We start from the raw sequence: 19,036 nt of genomic DNA on the forward strand, positions 1-19,036 counted from the left end.
AGTTTGAATTTTTGCCTAAACTTGAAATGTCGATGTGCTCAAATCCAATTGAGAAATGATAATAAAGAAGAATTGGGTCACTTGATCTTGATTTATTTTTTAGGTAAAAATAAAAAGGATGTCTTTTTTTTTAAATTGTCAAAAGGACGTCTCATTTTATTTATTTTTTAATCAAAAGACATCTCATACCTTTGTAAAATGATATAATTGTTAGTAATATTTTCATTTTTATCTTATCAATATTTTTATTTAAATTCTGAATTACTCAAGTGTATTGTAACAATTATAAAATTGTAATTGATATAATTAAATTTTCATAGAGTTGTATAGCATTTTGTAACTGTTACAAATGATTTTTTTAAAATAAAATTATTTAGAGCTTTTGAAAAAATTTTAAATGATAATTGTTGACTTGATTTAAATCAGATTGTTATGGGTTCCAATTTGTAACCAATTGTAGATCTCTAAACGAATTTTGATTTGATATATTGTGTATCCCATGATTCAACTTGAGTCAAATTATGATCTCTTAAAGTTTAGATTTTAACATTTTACGCTATAATAGTTACGAAATTGTAGCTGTTATAATTGTGTAGCAGCTATGGTTTTGTAGCTACTATTGATGCAGTTTGCCTCCAATATTTCGATGTTTGACAATGTACCTAGGTCTAGTTAGTTTGATCAAAGGTTGATTCAAATAAAACCTAATATTTGGATATGAGTGAAGTATAATCAGGTCAAAGTTGACCGGATGATTAGCAAAGGAAATTTTAAGTGAAGGTTAAGCAAAAGAAAAAGTTTTAACTAGAGGCTAGACAAGGCAAGTCCAAGTTATGCTAATCAAAGATTAGGCAAGGAAGACTTTGGGGATCAAGGATACCATGTGGGGAAGTCTAGGTGGATTAGTAGACCGAACATCTAGCAAGTCGATAGGTCAACGAAGACCAGACATCGAAAGGAAAGTCTTGGGGGTCGAGTGATTGAGACTGAGCAGAAGTCCAAACAGATCAAGGGTGACTGAATGTTTGACAGTGAGCAGTCTACTGAGTGATTAGCCTTAACTTGAGGTTAAGTAAAGGGAAAATCCAAGTAAGGTTTGAAGGACCGAATGTTTGGTGGGTAGAAAGTTTATTGAGTGACTAGTTCTAACTAAAGGTTAGGTAAGGGTCAGTCCAAGCAAGTCAAAGGTGACCTGATGCTTGGCAAAAGGAAATTCTAAGGGAGTGACTCTTAGGTAGAGAAGTCTAGTAGGTTAGACTTATAAGATAAGGCTTAGGTAAGCCTAGTAGGTCAGATATACTATTGTTAAGGCTTAGGTTGTTTGCTTATTTGTTGTATATGTGCCTTGTAGGAATTTGGAATTGGAAACAAGACTAAGGAAGCAGACAAAAGCAAACAGATGTAGCCAAACCAAGCTCGGAGGGAATTGGATTCGACTTGAGGTGAACTAAGTCGAACCAGCTCTAGGCGCCGGGATTATGCTCCAAGTGCTCGGACGGTCCATGCTCCCTGGGCTGGTCCAAGCACCTAGACCAACATAAGATGTAGTATGGATAAGGCTTGGTGGTGTCAGATCTGATCAGGTCAATCCGAAGCGCCCGATAGGAGATCCAAGTGCTCGGATAGGCCTTTATAAGGCCCCTCAACTAACAGCTTGAAGATCAACAATTCACTAGTTCTATCACATTCTGATGTGTTCGTGAATGCGACTGAAGCTCTGCTCGTGCAACCAAGGAAGTTTCAGGAGAGATGCGTTGCGCTCAAAACTTTTGAATTGATTCTCAAGAGTTTGTTTGTGTTTACCTTCAACTTGTTCTTCATTTCAATATCCTTGTGCTTGTTCTAAATTGTAAGACGGGTTTCTCTACCTCCGAAAAAATTCTATAAAGGAGACCGTTAGTGGACGGGTAGCCTCCTGTACATATGCCTTGGAGTACCAACCTTGGGGAGGTTGGAAACCAAGTAAATCCTACCATGTCTTTGTGTTTTGTTTATTTAATTCCGTTGTAAGTTTTCTTTGATAGAATCTAACACACGAATGAAAGACGAAATCGAACGAACAAACGAGCGAGATTCACCCCTCCCTCTCGCACACATTGGTCCTACAGCTACAACTGAGTTGTCACGTAGTTGTAGCAATTATGATTTTGTAGTTGCTACAACGTGAATGTTAAATCCTAAACTTTGAAAGACCATAACTTTTGATTCGGATTGAACAACGAGATGCACAATATAACAAATCGAAGTTCGTTAAGAGATTTCCAACTAGTTATAGATTGAAACCCATAGCAACCCAATTTCAACTCAAAAAACGTCGCATCTTTTCGAAGACTCCGAATAATTTTATTTTTTTTTAAAAAAAAATCATATTGTAGCAATAACAAAATCATAACTACTATAACTCGTAGCAACTACGATTTCATAGCTGTTACACCCTCGGTTCAAGATTTAGATGGGAAATATAAATGGAAGATAATAATAAGAATAATATGGTAGAGGATAGTTGGATCATTTTATAAGACGGTAGGCTATCCTTTCGATAAAAAATCAAAATGGGATATCTTTTCGATGATTTAGAATAAAAAAAATATCCTTTTGATTTTAACCCTTATTTGTTTATGTTTTAAATATTCCGATTGAATCATTAAATCCACGAAGGTAAACAATATCGGTGAAAAAGTTTACAGTAACTTTCAGATTCCAAGATACTAATAATTCGAAGCCAATACGATTAAGAATCATATTCAACAATAATTGAAATTACAAATAATGTCAATATTAACGATACATCAGCATAACTGCTCATCTTCCTCTCAATTTCAAGCATTGGACACTGCAATAGTACATTTCTGGTCTAAAACAAACCTACATACTATAACCAATGAAAGCATATCACATTTTTGGCATTACATATGCTTCTTGTTAAACTTCTTCATACCCGACTCCCATAGAGGTTGGCGTATACGACCTTAGTCCTGTAGACGAGAAGCAAGCTCAGGATAGCTGCGACGACACAGAACCCTGACATCAACAAGGAAGACAGGAAGAAGCATATGGTTCCCTCACACTTAAGTGCTTTCTCTTCACTCAAATTTGCAACACCCAGAATTGTGCCAAATACGGAAGGTGAGTTAATGTGCATGTGAGCTTGTTTTTCTGCTTCATAGTCATAAATACTGCTTGCGATAATACCAGAGAAGATTAATGAACCAGTTGGATTTGCTACTGTGAGAAAATTGTACAATGCTCCAAAGTTCTTCAAGCCAAACAGTTCAGAGGCAGCAGCTGGTATGATAGACCAATGAGCACCATATCCAAGCCCAATCAGCAGAGTTCCAATGTGCATTGCACCTGGCCAATCGGTTGTGAAGCAGAGATGGCCAAACGACATCAAAATTTGAGCTGCTACAAGTGCCGCAGGCCTTGGATATGCCCGATTCCTATTCAGATTTGCAAATATGAGATATGCAAATTAGAAATAATCGCCTATCGCTTCTGTTAAGATGACAAACAATGTGAATTTTTTTCACGACGTAAATCATTCCCATGGATACAGTTAGCTTAGTTTGTATCACTCCACTGCGATGCAACTGATGACACAATAAGCAATTTGAGAGTTTTCATATGCAACCATGAACTTGTTGCTAGTATTTAGATAAGATCTTTAGCTTCCCTAAGCCACAATTAATGAATCAGTACAAAACCACAGTCATCCAAGTTATTCTATAACACAACCAATATTTTTGGTGCATTTATGCATAATTTAACAAGCACAACCTTAGTAGCATTAAATAATATAATGGAAGTTATGATTCATTCATTCATTTAATTGCATTTTGCACAAGATTGAAACCCTTGTAATTGCATTGAGGTAAACAAAATGGCTGAGAAATATGAAGATTTCATTGACTACTAAATACCTCGGCACATATATTCAAAAAGAAAAAGCTTTATGGGCCACATTGCAATGATCAATAGCAGGAAAGAAAGAAAAAACATGGCAAAGCAATACCTGACAATGACCTCAGAAATGTAGCCTCCACCCACTCGTCCAAGAAAGTTCCAAATACTGATCATGGAGACAAAGATGTGGGTGTTTATATAGCCTAAAGATTGGCTCATCTGACCCAAATTATCAATAACTGTTAGACCAGATCCTGATCCCAACAAAAGAGAGAAAAACAGTAGCCAAAAATCTGCTTTAATAAGTGCTTGCAACAGCGTGAAATCCTCTCCCCTGTGTGGGCCTTTTCTCCGTTTGATCCTCACAGCTCCCTCAGCTGCAGCCAGAAAATGTCTTGCCTGTAAGTGCGCTATTCTCTTCTGCCTCTCCGATTCAGGAAGCAAGTCAACTTCCTTAAGTTTCTCATCCTCAACCTCACTGAATATCACCTCCTGTTCTTTTGCAGGTCCTTGTTCTGCCTGATGCTCAGCTAAAAGACTCTCCTGAGTCGGTGGAAGATCACTCGAACATGTCAAGAATACAGGTACGATAATAGGGAGTAAAAGCACAAAGAGTAGAATGAGTGTAAATATAGTAGTGATAGATTTGCTCAGGTCAACTAGGTCTTCAAGTAGCATGACACCCAATAGATAAGCAGCAAGAAGCAAGCAGACACTGTAGATGAAGGTAAAACTATGTTCATCCGAAGGTTTCACTTGTCTGTGCCCTCCAGTTGGTCTGACAATGAACATTAAGGCAATCACTACCATGGTTGGACCAACCGCAACCATAAAAATGAGAGCAGCATGATCAGGGGTGTGTATCATCACATATATCTGAGTTAAAATAGCACCACTCAGACCAGCAAATCCCTTCAGAATGCCCACTACAGGCCCCCTGCTTTGGGGAAAGTTCTGTACACAGGAAACCAGTGCTGCAGTATTGAAGTAGGTCTCACCATTGTTCCCGACGAATATAAGAATGCACATCTAGAAATCAACAAAGGTAAACAGATTAAGAAAGGGGCACTTATATAAGTTATCACAAATCACCATTGGTAGCACAACCAAGCAGCCATTTAGTTACAAAAAGAGAAAATTACTTTGGATAACCGATCAGCCATTCAAGAGTAATAAGTTATGCAAAAGTTGGGGAAAAAAAAAGTGTAAGGGAAAAAGCCCCCATCCCACGAATTCTGGAAATATGAAATGAAACAATTTGTAGAATCTACAAGTTCATACCAGTTATCAATTACTTCATTCACAACATAATCTAACATGCAGTTAAAGAATATTGTTGCATCCTTGATTTGCATTATATTCAAATAAACAAAGGAGGAGCTTGTTAGGGTATCCAAAACAAGGGTATAACTACAATTGGGAGAGGATAACTTTTTTTTATCACCAGTAAGAGAACTAGTCATCTACAGAGGGACTATAAAAACCGATTCCAATGCATCAAGAAAAGGTAAAACTAAACTTTAGTCAAGCAATAAACCCTAATGAAGAGCGCACCGAACTATATAAACTCACCGCCCAAAGAGGCAAAACCGGGATTTTCCCAGTCACGACGAGCCAAACCAATCCATACCCGACGAGGTTCTGCATCGCGCCGACGAGGAGCGCGGCCCAGAGCGGCATGACTTCACAGAGCGTGCCGGCGAGGAACCCAACGCTGTCGCCGAGGTCCTTGACGACGCCAAGGCAGGCGATCTGGCGCTGGTTGTACCCTAGCGAGCTCTTGATCACCGGCGATATGCTTCCGAACAAGTAGCCGATGCCGGACCAAGACTGCATCCACATTGCCGCCACAAGCACCAGCCATCGGTCGTAGAACAAGGACTTGAGCTTCCCTTGGAACCTACTCATGGCGATTCCTCGCTGCGCCTGCGCCTCCAAAACGATCAAAGACGCGATCTTTCTGATGCTTCTTCAGTAGTTGTGGAGTGTTGGAATTGAGTTCTGTCGTCGTCAGTAATTATTATCATTATTGATAGGATTTCAAATCACAGACTTTTAAATAGAGTAATGTTTAACATACCCCCCTGATATTTACTAATTTTAAAAAGAGTTCTTGAAATTTTATCATATATAAAATATCTTTTCAATTGGCTAACTTAAGATAATATTTAAAAAGAATAAAAATAAGTATATAAGATAATTTTAATAGTGAAATAATAAAGAATAGGTTGATATTAATAATTCTTTAAAGGATAATTTTAAAAATCAGGAACCATTTTAAATATGGACAACCACTTGTATAATAAAGATGTACAATAAAAATTAGCCCCTGATATATAGTTGAGTTAGTTATGATAGAGTGAACTTGTTTAAGTGGACAAAGCTCGAATCTTAGCGAAGTCGAGATATCGTGGCTAATTGCAACTTCTCGATTGATCTCCTTACAGATAATCGTAGGACCGATCGTGTGAAACTACTAGGGTAGCGAATTTCACCTTTTTACTGAAGTATGATAAAAATTAGTCTCCAGGACATAATTGAGTTGATTATTACAGAGCAGATTTGTTGAAGTCAACCAGAGTCGAATCTCGATGAAGCTAAGACAATATATTCTTCATAGTAGTCAACTGTAATTTTCTGATTTATCTTCTCACAGATGATCATGAGATCCCATTAGGATGACATATTTCACCGAAGTACGATAAAAATTATATTTATATATATTCTGGCATGAAATAATATATAAAGAAAAATAAAATGACTTTTGAGGAAGACTTGATAGATTCGCAAGTTTTAATAGAGTTAATAATTCTGCTAGTGTTATTAATTATGCCATAAATTACTCAACAGAAACTACATATAATAAGATAGATCATTATATTTTTTAAAAAATAACATAATATACAGTTGATTAAACTTTTTTTTTAAAAGTTAAATTAACAATCAAACATAAAATATTATTTATTTCAAATAATTGAAACCAATGAATAGGTTAATAATTGTTAATTAATTATAAATTGACAAGTCTTTTTTATTTATATTATCAAAAGAATGTTTTTTTTAATTATTAAAATATTATCTCATGCATAATTTAATACTCAAAATATCATCTGTGATCTACCTTAGAGCTATCTCGTATAACCCTACAGCTGCTTTGTACAAAGCAATGCCACCACCTTGATGTTGCTTTGTACAAAGCAGCAACACCTTGATTTAAACTATGAGTTATATTATTAAGTAAGGTGTCTCTCGAATATGATTGAGTTGGTTACTACATAATAGATTTGCTGAAGTGGACAAGAGTCGAATCTTAACGAAATCGAGATAATACCCTTCCCATAGTGGTTAATTGTAACTTCCTGATTTACTTCCTCACAGATGATTGTGAGACTACTGTGGTGATGAATTTTACATTTTACTGAAATGAGTTATATTATCAAGTAGGTTTTAGTAGATGAGAAGTTTTAATAGATCGAGGTTGGCTACATATTTAGCACACAACAAATTCTCAAAGTAAACTTTTGGCAGGTGAATTGTGAGAGACTATGAGTGACCTATATTTGGCATCAAGGTAGTTTTCTTACTTAAGCGATAACTGAATTAAAAAATATGTGTTGCAGGATCAAAATCAACGATTCATTCGACAATTGATAACAAATAGTCGACTAATATGGTTAGTTGATTAAAGAGTCGATTGAAGCTAGAAAACTCATGACAAATCGAGTTGAGTGGACTAGATGACAATTAAATTGATTGATCAATCAAATGATAATTTTAAATTTAAATTATTATACTATTAAAATAGGATACTTCATAATATAGTTATAGTTATCACTAGTAATCTATTGATATTAGGTTCTAAGCAATCAATTGATAAAATAATTTACAAGATGTTGGTTCCCGTAGCTTCGGGAGGATGCAAACTGATATAGATCGTCGAGGTTAATGTTCAACAACGATATTGCTCCACTACGGTGCTTACGGATACAACAATTCGTTACCAAGATACAACGACGAACGTCTCAGAATAGTAGCACTTCAAATTCTGAGACCAGCGAACCCTCTCGTAGGCTTTTTGGATTCCGAATGCACAAGATAAGATGAATGCAAAGTGCAAAGTACGTCAACAAAGTGTCCATTGCGCGCCTGCCCGCGTGGCGGACTCACAAGTGCGAGCACTTGCTCGTCCGTGAGAAGAGAACACATGAGTTTTTTTGTGTTAACTCCATTAACACAACATCATTAATAAGGAAAGGAAGTCCATCGAAAATTTCTGATGTGGGATTATTCCCCATGCATTTCCTTATATAACATTAATTTCGTTAATTAATGTTATTTTGGACCGACTTTAAACAATTAATTTCTCATTCATCCTTAATCGGTTTTGAGCAAATTAATAGTCTAAATCCATCTACACGAAACGTATATTTTGATTTTGAAATCAATTATGACTTTCATCAATTGATGGCATCTTAATTTTTTACAAAACCATATTGATCCTTTTAAGGCCCTAATATCCAACAGAAGATTCATTCACGAAATAGATCTTGATTAGTTGAGTCAAATAATGAGATTGAAACAATCGTCTGATGACATAGTCATCAAAGTAAATGGTCACAATGCAAGAGGATCATGAACGAATCTAAATTAGTCGATAGATGATGTAGAATAGTTGACTAATGACAACTACCAAAAAAAATGATCGAGATCTAAGTGTATTGGTAATAATCTAGATGAAACTATCATGAACTAATGGACTGCATCAAAGGTTGATTTAAAAGGCAATTCAATCGACTAACAACGAGATTGAGGCGATTGGATGAAGTAAAAGTTGAGCAATGGTCGTTGCGTATAGAGATTTAATAATAATTGATTAGTCAACCAGGATAAATTAGTCGACTAATGGTGATCATTATTACTCGATAAATATCTAAAAAAGGCACTTCGAATGGACACCAACAGTAATGACATACTCTCTACAACAATTTCTTCATCAATTTTTAAGCTCTAAGCTTTGAATTTTGTTGTCTTTCATTTGATTTCATAAGTTTAAGGTCTTTAGCACTAAGTTCCATATTCTACAAGCTATGTTATTGCACTTCATTTACTATTATTTGTAATATCTTTTGCAAAATTATTTCTCTTTCTATAGAAGGTTTATACGAATGAGAAGAATAATGATTTTTCGTGAGTTGACTCACTTTACGGTAAAATAGGAATCGATTGTTTTATTTTCTTACTGTTCTTATTATTTCTAACATTTTAAAAGGTATTTTATATTTCCACTATGATTATAAATTAAAAGGTCTCTTCTTATATTTTAATTAATTTTTATTGAAGTGTACACTTCCCCTTCTCTTGCAATAAAAAATGGAATCGGTCACTTTAGCAGTCTTACACGATCGATCTCACAACCATCTATAAGGAGGTAAATCGAAAAATTATAGTTGATCATTATAGAGAGGGTATTTTCTCGATTTTATCGAAATTTAATTCTTTTCCATTGTAGCAATATGTATCTAGTAACCAACTTAACCCTACCTCGAGAGTTGTTCACTGCCCTTCTATTCACCCCAGTGACTCCACACAGTCGGCCTCATGACTATATGTGAGAAGGTAAATCGAGAAATTATAGTTGGTCACGACGGAGGAGGGTATTGCTCGGCTTCGCTGAGATTCGAACTCTTGTCCTCTTCTGCAAATCTGCTCCATCATAACCAACTCAACTATGCCCCAGGAACGTTCACTCCCCTTCTAAAACCATAATACATGATCTCATAGAAGTGGCCATAAACTATATTATCACAATGTATCATGTAAATTTATTTTATTATTTATATTTCTTATATTATCACTTTGTTGAATCATATTCAATTATTATAACATTGTTATTCTCCCCACATGAGATCAGCCTCAATTTTCTAATTTACTTCTTTATAGATGATTATAAAATCGATCATGTGAAACATCCAGCGTCAACGTCGTATGACTTTTTGCTGCAAAGAAAGTAAGTGATCATCGACTATTCATGCACTCTCTCTAATTGGATCATCATGGTTCCATCAATCTCAAATTAGTCACAAGGTCATCACAAATTCTCAAAATCATCATCCCCAAACCCAAAATTCAAACTGTGATAACGCTAACCGTATCTGCATGATATCATGAGAGTTTGACGTTATGTCATCGCAATCCAGTTTTGGATAAATAACACTATTGTTGATTGGCGCAATAATCAATCCTGCTACAATAATTGAACTGTCAACCGCACGTATGATCGTGGAGACGATCGTATAAGGTCGTTGGAGTGACAGATTCTAATTTGTTACAATAATTGAACCGGCCAATCCTTTCATTCGGAACGCTTGAAGCTCGGATGAGATACGCATCTTCGCAGCCAACTGAAATGAAACAGAGAGACGTCTCATTTAATGTTTCTTCCAAAGGATAAATTGACTTCCTTCAATAATTCGACAGGCAATATGATGTTTACCTACGCGGACAGGGGAACAGATTGATTTATTTTTATGGGGAAAAGAAAGGTAAATTATTATTTATTTATTTATTTTGATTTGAGTTTTCACTTTTTTATTTAATCCTCAAACGTTCAAAGACAATCATCTTATCTCCCGTCGTAGTTAACTGGTGACCGGTGGGAAACTTCCATGGAATCGGACCGATCACCCCAGGGATTGAGTCAATACGACTAATTAGAATTATCATTTTTGTCGCCGGGGCTATGGTGCCGCGGTAGGACATTCAGGTTGTCACCCAGGTACCCGCGGTTCGATCCCCAGCTACGACGTATTTGTAGGAATTTTCTTCCAAATAGGGATCGCAATCAACGGATGCTGGACATCTGGGTTCGCCGCTGCGTGCGCTTCCCAATTTACCCTGGTGGGAAATTTTTGAGATTGGACCGGTCACCCCCAGGGCTTGAGTCAATGCGACTAACTGGGATTATCATTTTTTTTATCTCTCATCGCAGCACATCTCCAACCCATTGAAATGCTAATTGATTTTTAACATGTGAGGAGATAAATTGAAAAATTATAATTGATCATTAAGTATTATTTTAACTTTATCGAAATTTGATCTTTATCCATTTCAATAAATCTATCACGTAGTAATCAATATGTAAGTAATCAATGTAACTTAACCATGCTCTAAAAGCAATAAATTTAAAATACAATTTATACACATATTTAAAATATTCATTCCTATTAGAATTCAAATTCAAATTCTCTTATTTATTTCTTTATGTGTTTTGTTACTGTATTACATCAGTTGGGATAGATTCTCTTACACTACAAAAATAAAAGGGATTAGCGACGGACCATTTCCATCGCTATTTGGTCGCTATTCTTGATTAACGATCGATTAGCGATGGAAATCGTTCGTCGCGTAAAATTCGATCGCTGACGTCACTTTAGCGATGGATTTTTTTCCCGTCGCCAAATAGCGATGGAATTTATAATTCCGTCTCTAAAATTAGCGACGGTCAAATATTTCCGTCGCTAAGTATTAGCGACGGACTTTTTTCACTCCGTCGCTAAATAGCGACGGAATTATAAAAAACCGTCGCTAACATGATGCGGGAAGTCATGGAGGGCTCGGTGCGCGGTCAAAGTTCAAGCCACGGGTGCAAACTCCCTCATCCCGGTGGAGGAAGCCCTAGGCATACTCGCGACCTAGCTCAAGTCTCGTCCCGGCACTTCCTCTCGTCTCGGCGTACTCGCTCAAGTCTCGTCCCGGCACTCCCTCTCGTCTCGGCGTACTCGCTCAAGTCTCGTCCCGGCACTCCCTCTCGTCCCGGCACTCCCTCTCGTCTCGGCGTACTCGCTCAAGCTCTCGTCCCGGCACTTCCCTCTCGTCTCGGCACTCCTCTCTCGTCCCGGCACTCCCTCTCGTCTCGGTACACTCGCTCAAGTCTCGTCCCGACAGGGTCAACCTCAAGGTAGGTTCCAAACCCCGCTTTGAGCCTCTGACACAAATAGCAGTCGCCATCACTGGGACGCTCGTGGCCGGGGTGCTGTATGTACACAGCCACTTTCGGCGTCTGTCTCAGTCGCCCCCGTCCGCATTAATGACGACCCCATATTGCATTAATGAGGCTCCTCGTACTTATACGTGTCGTGTTCTCCTAACCTCGTGTTGGTACACGCACTATCATAAAGCAAGTATGAAAGATCAGTCCAACCTCCCCCTACAAGCTTCTCCTAGAGATACGGCCTAGGATAGGCGGGACAGGGGGAAGGTTCTCCTGCTGGAAGTTGGTGTACTCGAGGAAGAAGAGAGTAGCCTTCCCAGGCTAGGTTCGAAGGTTGGTTATAAAAGGAGTAACTGAGAACCATGCAAGGGACGGTATGAAAAATAGACTATACTTCCTCCTTCCTTTTGGACTCACTAGAAAAACCCTAACTTGAGCGTCGGAGTGGCACACCGGGATCCCCCGGGGCGCCAGTCTCACCTCTCTTGTTTATGGTGTGTCAGGACCCTCTTCTGGAAGAGCGGAGTTTCGGAAGTTCCCTCCTTTGATTGAAGACCGACGACCTTCTTTGCCACTGCCAGCTAGTCCGTTGACTTGTGGCTTGACCCTCTACGACATTTGGCCGGAACATTTTGGCGCCGTCTGTGGGAAAACTGAGCTAGGCGTCGTAATGGTTAACACTAGAAGGACTGTTGACAGTCGTGAACGGGTCGAGGAAGGAAACCCCGGAGAGGGGGTATCCTTGACTCCAGCGCAGCTGGATCACCTGGTGGACCAAATTATGCAGAGGATCGCACAGCAACAGCCGCCGGTGCCTCCACCTGCGGAGAAGGTTCCTCAGCCTCAGGATGGTGGGCCGTTAGCCAGCCAGGTCCCAGCACTTGGCTTGAATCCACCACGGGTGATCGCTTCCCCCCGACGGGAAGCCCCGCCTACCAAGGAAGATTCTCGAGAGTCTCACACTGGAGAAGCCCCCCTACCCGACCATAAGGGTAAAGCGCCCATGGTCCCAACGGAGGAGAAGGAAAACACTCCTTTCTCTAAGGAGATTCTAGAGCAAGAACTCCCGCGCCGCTTCCAACAGCCCCAGATTGGAGATTATTCCGGCACTACCGACCCGGATGACCACATGTGCCGCTTCGAACACGTAGCCCTGCTACATCAATACGCTGATGGAGTGAAATGTCGGGTTTTCCTGAATACCCTAGCGGGCCCCGCCCAAAGGTGGTTTCAGCATCTTCCCCCGCTCTCCATCCGGGCCTTCAAGGACTTCAGGGCCGTCTTTTTACATCAGTTCGCTAGTTGCCGGAAATATCAACAGACCCCTTTGGACCTGTTCGCCTTGAAGCAAAAGCCCAAAGAGACCCTGAGAGAATATCTCCACCGCTTCGATGGGACGGTTCTAAACATGCCTCCTACCCCGCCAGACGTGCTGATCAGTGCCCTCACCCAGGGACTGGCAGAAGGAGATTTCTTCAGGTCCCTAGTCAAGAAGCCGCCAGGGAGCTACCAGCAACTACTGGATCGGGCCAACAAGTATATCCACTTGGAAGAAACCCAGATAGCCCGAAAAACGGACGGAGGCCCCCCTTCCCGTCCAGAGAAAAAACCAGTCTCCCCCTCGTCAAGACAAGAGGCCCCCCCGAAGTTGCTCAACTACAAAAACGGACGTGCCGTCCAAACCGTGGATTCCGCTCCCCTCTTCACCATGGGACCTGACCCGACTGGGGCACCCCCTGTTCGCTTTTGCACGTACCACCAGACTCACCGGCATGGAACTGACGAGTGCCGGGAGCTAGCACAAGAAATTAATCGCCTGGTGAAAGAAAGACAGCGAACCCGAGGAGCCCCTTTCCCCGCTCCTCCACGCTCCCCAGCGCCTGATCATCGGCGCCGAGATTATCCCCCGCAGCGCTACCCTACTCCGGAGGCTGTCGACACTCGCCAAAACAGAGAGCGCCGCCGACAGCCTTCGCCACCCCGAAGGAGCCCTCAGCGAGACGCCCCCCGAAATGAAGAGAACCGACAGGGACGGCAACGACCACGTCGCCACCAGGAGCGTCCACCAACCCCCCAGAGAGTCCCCGGCAATACCGCATATCGTGGAGACATTAATATGATCTTCTGGAGGGTCCACCGATGGGGATTCTCACCGCGCTCGGAGAGCGCACTGTCGCCGCCTGGAGACATATGGAGTAGAGGTATGTAAGGCTGGTCCTCTCATCCACTTTGGCCCACAGGATTTAGCTGGAGTATCCACGCCCCATGATGATGCACTAGTCATACGAGCCACCATCGCCAACTATAATGTGGGACGGGTTTTCGTCGACACTGGCAGCTCCGTTAACGTCCTCTACAAGGCGGTTTTCGCCCAGATGCAAATCGACCGCCACGAGTTGCACCCCATGCCTACCGCTCTCTTCGGGTTCTCCGGACACGAGGTGCAACCTCTTGGGCAAATTAACCTACCATTATCTCTGGGAGAAGAGCCCCTGCGTCGCACCCGGAATGTCACTTTTGTGATAGTGGACGCGCCCTCATCATACAACGTGATACTTGGGAGGCCAGCTCTCAGCGCTTTCCAGGCTGTTGTGTCGACTTTCTACCAGAAGGTTAAGTTCCCAGTAGCGGACCAAGTGGGAATGGTAAGTGGAGACCAAGGTACGGCGCGAGGCTGTTATGTTGATGTTGTGCAGGCTGGACGAAAGCGAGCAAGGACTGTTCGGAATGAAGTCCAAACCCTGCATGAGGCCGCCCCTCCGGAGCATGCCTGCCCCAAAGAAGAAGTATCAATAGTACCCGAAAATCCAGAACGAGTCACCCAGGTGGCTTCTGACTTACCGCCCGAGCTTAAGGAAGCCCTGATCAAGAGTCTCATCCGCAACCAAGACGTATTTGCCTGGACACCACAAGAGGTCAAGGGAGTCTCCCCTGGTCTCATGGAACACCGCCTTAATGTCTTGCCAGGAACCAGGCCAGTGCGACAAAAGAAGCGGAATTTCTCATCAGTTCAAAATTCAGTAATAAGGGAGGAAATTGACAAGCTCAAGGATGCCGGACATATTCGTGAGGTGCAGTTCCCCCCTTGGCTTGCCAATGTGGTGCTAGTTCCCAAGCCGGGTAACAAATGGAGAGTTTGCATCGACTTCCGCGACCTCAACAAAGCTTGCCCAAAAGATTGTTATCCTCTCCCCCGGATAGACCAGCTGGTCGACTCCACTGCTGGATGCGAGTTCATATGTATGCTAGATGCCTACCAAGGGTATCATCAGATCCCCTTAGCTGTAGAAGATCAAGAGAAAGTTAGTTTTATTACCGCTGATGGTACTTTCTGCTACACCGTGATGCCTTTCGGCCTAAAGAATGCTGGTGCCACCTACCAACGCCTCATGGATAAAGTCTTTCGGCAACAAATTGGGCGCAATGTTGAAGTGTACGTGGATGACATTTTGATCAAGTCCCCCAAAGCCGAAACTTTGTTGGCAGACATTGAAGAAACCTTCGCCACCCTTCGGGAATATGGACTTAAACTCAACCCTAGCAAGTGCGTATTTGGAGTAAGGAGCGGACGTTTCCTGGGATATATTGTCACCGAAAGGGGAATAGAGGCCAACCCAGACAAAATACAGGCCCTGCAGAACATGTCCTCTCCGCGCAACGTCAGGGAAGTGCAGAGGCTGGTGGGTCGAATCACGGCTCTGTCCAGATTCATCTCCCACTCGGCGGATAGAAGCCTCCCCTTCTTCAAAGTTCTGAGGAAGGCGACCCGTTTCTCTTGGGACGACAGATGCGAGGAGGCCTTCGCCGCCCTCAAAGCTTACCTGGCCACCCTCCCGGTGCTGTCGAAGCCTATGACTTCTGAACCTCTCTGGGTGTACCTCTCCGCCTCGGAGGGTGCGCTTGGATCAGTACTCATCCGGCAGGAAGGTAAAATCCAGCAACCTATTTATTTCTCTAGTCATCTGCTCAAAAGTGCGGAAACTCGATATACCACCTTGGAAAAGCTGGCCCTGTCCTTAACTCTCACCGCCCGTAAACTCCGACCTTATTTCTTATCTCATCCTATCACGGTGCTCACCAATAGTCTCTTGGGAAGAGCCATGACAAACCCGGAAGCTTCGGGGCGCCTGATCAAATGGATGGTCGAGCTTAGCGAATATGACATCCAGTACCTGCCTCGGACCGCCATCAAGGCTCAAGCCCTGGCAGACTTCCTCACCGAGGTACAAGGGCCGGAGGACCAAGAAGCCTGGAAAGTTTATGTTGATGGATCCGCCACTAAGAGCTGCAGCGGGGTAGGAGTGCTCCTGCAGTCCCCCCAAGGTGACTCCTTACAGCTGGCCATCAAGTTGCAGTTCCGAGTCTCTAACAACGAAGCTGAGTATGAAGCCCTGATAGCGGGACTGCAAGCCGCCAAATACGTGGGAGCGCAAAGGGTAGTCATTCACTCAGACTCCCAACTTGCAGCTCACCAGCTGGAGGGTACCTTCGAAATCCATAACGAGCGCCTACAAAGGTATGCAGCTGCTTTCGACAAATTAAAAACTGAATTCCAGGAGGTCACCGTTGTGAAGATTCCGAGGGCGGATAATTCCAAGGCAGATGAGCTGGCCAAACTGGCCAGCGCGGTGCACACATGGACCATCGAGGAACCCGCTGTGCAGGAACAACTGATTGCTCACATAGATCACGCCCAGCCGCCTGCCTCTCAGATTGACTGGAGGGCCCCTTTTATCTCCTTCTTGCGTACCGGGGTTGTGCCCAAAGAAGCCGGCTCTCCACGCACCTTCAAACAAAGGGCGGCCCGTTTCACCCTCATCGGAGATCTCCTTTATAAAAGAGCCTTTTCTCGCCCTCTCCTAAAGTGTTTGAATACAGACGAAGCTGACTATGTCTTAAGAGAGATTCATCAAGGCTGCTGCGGAAACCATAGCGGAGGAAGAACGTTGGCACGGAAGGTCTTGCTAGCCGGATACTTTTGGCCTACCTTACAAGCTGATGCGGCTCAACTCGCTCGCACCTGTTCCAGTTGCCAGAAGCACCAACCTATTCTGCATCAGCCCGCTGAATATTTGAAAACGGCCACGGTCTCTTGCCCTTTTGACAGGTGGGGAATGGATATCGTGGGACCTTTTCCCCCAGGTCAAGGTCAGAGGAAATTTTTGCTTGTGGCTGTGGACTACTTCTCCAAATGGGTGGAGGCCGAAGCCTTGGCCAGAATCACGGAAGATGCTGTTCTGAAGTTCTTGTGGCGGAATATCGTTTGCAGATATGGTGTACCTCGGCAAATTGTATCCGACAATGGGAGACAGTTCCAAGGTCGCAAAATGCGGGAATGGTGCCAGGACCTCAGTATCCTCCACATTTGCACCTCGGTTTACTACCCCCAGAGCAACGGTCAAACCGAGGTAGTAAACAGGGAGTTGGTCCGAGGATTGAGAGTCCGGCTCGACCGAGCTGGAGGAAGGTGGGTAGAAGAATTGCATAGCGTCCTATGGGCCTACCGAACCACCCCCCGAGAAGGCACCAGTATGACTCCTTTCCACCTGGTATATGGAGGGGAAGCAGTGATTCCTGTAGAGATTGGCTCGCCATCTCCCCGGGTCCAGGCTTACACCAACAGCGAAGATAATGCGGAACGACGCTCCTTAGAACTGGATTTCATCAGTGAAGACCGGGCAATGGCCCACACCCGACTTCAAGCCTACCGGCAACGCATGAGCACTGCATACAACAAAAGGGTATTCCCTCGATCCTTTCAGGTGGGGGACATAGTCTGGAAGAAGCTTAACCCTATGGGAGACGTCGGCAAATTAGAGCCCCGATGGGAGGGACCTTTCTCGGTCATCAAGAAGATAGATGGAGGATCATACTACCTGGCGGACCAACACGGGAAGGAGCTTAAACGACCATGGAATGCCCGACACCTCCGACCTTTCTATAGTTAAACTTCCCCCTCTCTGTCGACCCTCTTTTGCACGTTGTAACACAGCGTAGGGCGCTGGATTCTCACTGCCAAGATATCCTCTCCCACACAAAACCCTTCCGGCCTCATGCGTCGACGGCTCTCCCTCTCGGCCCTACGCGCCGACGGTTCGGCCACCACCAAGGCAAAAGCCCTCTCGGCCTCACGCGTCGACGGCTAACTCCTCCCGGCCTCAACCCTCTCGGCCTTACGCGCCGACGGTTCGGCCACCACCAAGGCAAAAGCCCTCTCGGCCTCACGCGTCGACGGCTAACTACTCCCGGCCTCAGCAACCCTCTCGGCCCTACGCGCCGACGGTTCGGCCACCACCAAGGCAAAAGCCCTCTCGGCCTCACGCGTCGACGGCTAAACTCCTCCCGGCCTCAGCAGCCCTCTCGGCCCTACGCGCCGACGGTTCGGCCACCACCAAGGCAAAAGCCCTCTCGGCCTCACGCGTCGACGGCTAACTCCTCCCGGCCTCAGCAACCCTCTCGGCCCTACGCGCCGACGGTTCGGCCACCACCAAGGCAAAAGCCCTCTCGGCCTCACGCGTCGACGGCGACACTCCACCCGGCCTCAGCAACCCTCTCGGCCTTACGCGCCGACGGTTCGGCCACCACCAAGGCAAAAGCCCTCTCGGCCTCACGCGTCGACGGCTAACTCCTCCCGGCCTCAGCAACCCTCTCGGCCCTACGCGCCGACGGTTCGGCCACCACCAAGGCAAAAGCCCTCTCGGCCTCACGCGTCGACCTCCCGGCCTCAGCAAAACCCTCTCGGCGACCTACGCGCCGACGGTTCGGCCACCACCAAGGCAAAAGCCCTCTCGGCCTCATGCGTCGACGGCTAACTACTCCCGGCCTCAGCAACCCTCTCGGCCTTACGCGCCGACGGTTCGGCCACCACCAAGGCAAAAGCCCTCTCGGCCTCACGCGCCGACGGCTAACCACTCACCGGCCTCAGCAACCCTCTCGGCCCTACGCGCCGACGGTTCGGCCACCACCAAGGCAAAAGCCCTCTCGGCCTCACGCGTCGACGGCTAAACTACTCCCGGCCTCAGCAACCCTCTCGGCCCTACGCGCCGACGGTTCGGCCACCACCAAGGCAAAAGCCCTCTCGGCCTCACGCGTCGACGGCTAACTACTCCCGGCCTCAGCGACCCTCTCGGCCCTACGCGCCGA

General features: G+C 44.1%; 1 protein-coding gene across 1 annotated transcript; it reads right to left on the reverse strand.

Annotated features, from left to right (window-relative positions):
• Positions 1 to 2,727: 2,727 nt before the first annotated feature.
• Positions 2,728 to 5,836, reverse strand: LOC141824266 (protein NUCLEAR FUSION DEFECTIVE 4-like). Its single transcript, XM_074711522.1, has 3 exons — positions 5,476 to 5,836; positions 4,013 to 4,932; positions 2,728 to 3,440 (listed from the first exon to the last, which is right to left on the reverse strand). Exons 1-3 carry the CDS (start codon positions 5,809 to 5,811, stop codon positions 2,933 to 2,935), a joined length of 1,764 nt encoding a protein of 587 aa, XP_074567623.1. The 5' UTR covers positions 5,812 to 5,836; the 3' UTR covers positions 2,728 to 2,932.
• Positions 5,837 to 19,036: the final 13,200 nt, after the last annotated feature.

The sequence above is a fragment of the Curcuma longa genome, chromosome 3 (assembly GCF_044706935.1).
Source record: "Curcuma longa cultivar G26 ecotype Majalengka, Jawa Barat chromosome 3, ITB_CL_G26_1.1, whole genome shotgun sequence".
Taxonomy (NCBI): Eukaryota; Viridiplantae; Streptophyta; class Magnoliopsida; order Zingiberales; family Zingiberaceae; genus Curcuma; species Curcuma longa.

Excerpts from the sequence above, each read along its gene's own strand:
- LOC141824266 (XM_074711522.1), bottom strand. The coding sequence starts at position 5,811 with ATGAGTAGGTTCCAAGGGAAGCTCAAGTCCTTGTTCTACGACCGATGG. Across the intron at positions 4,933-5,475 it reads CGGTTTTGCCTCTTTGGGCG|ATGTGCATTCTTATATTCGT; the intron begins GTGAGTTTATAT and ends GTTGATTTCTAG. Across the intron at positions 3,441-4,012 it reads ATTTCTGAGGTCATTGTCAG|GAATCGGGCATATCCAAGGC; the intron begins GTATTGCTTTGC and ends AAATCTGAATAG.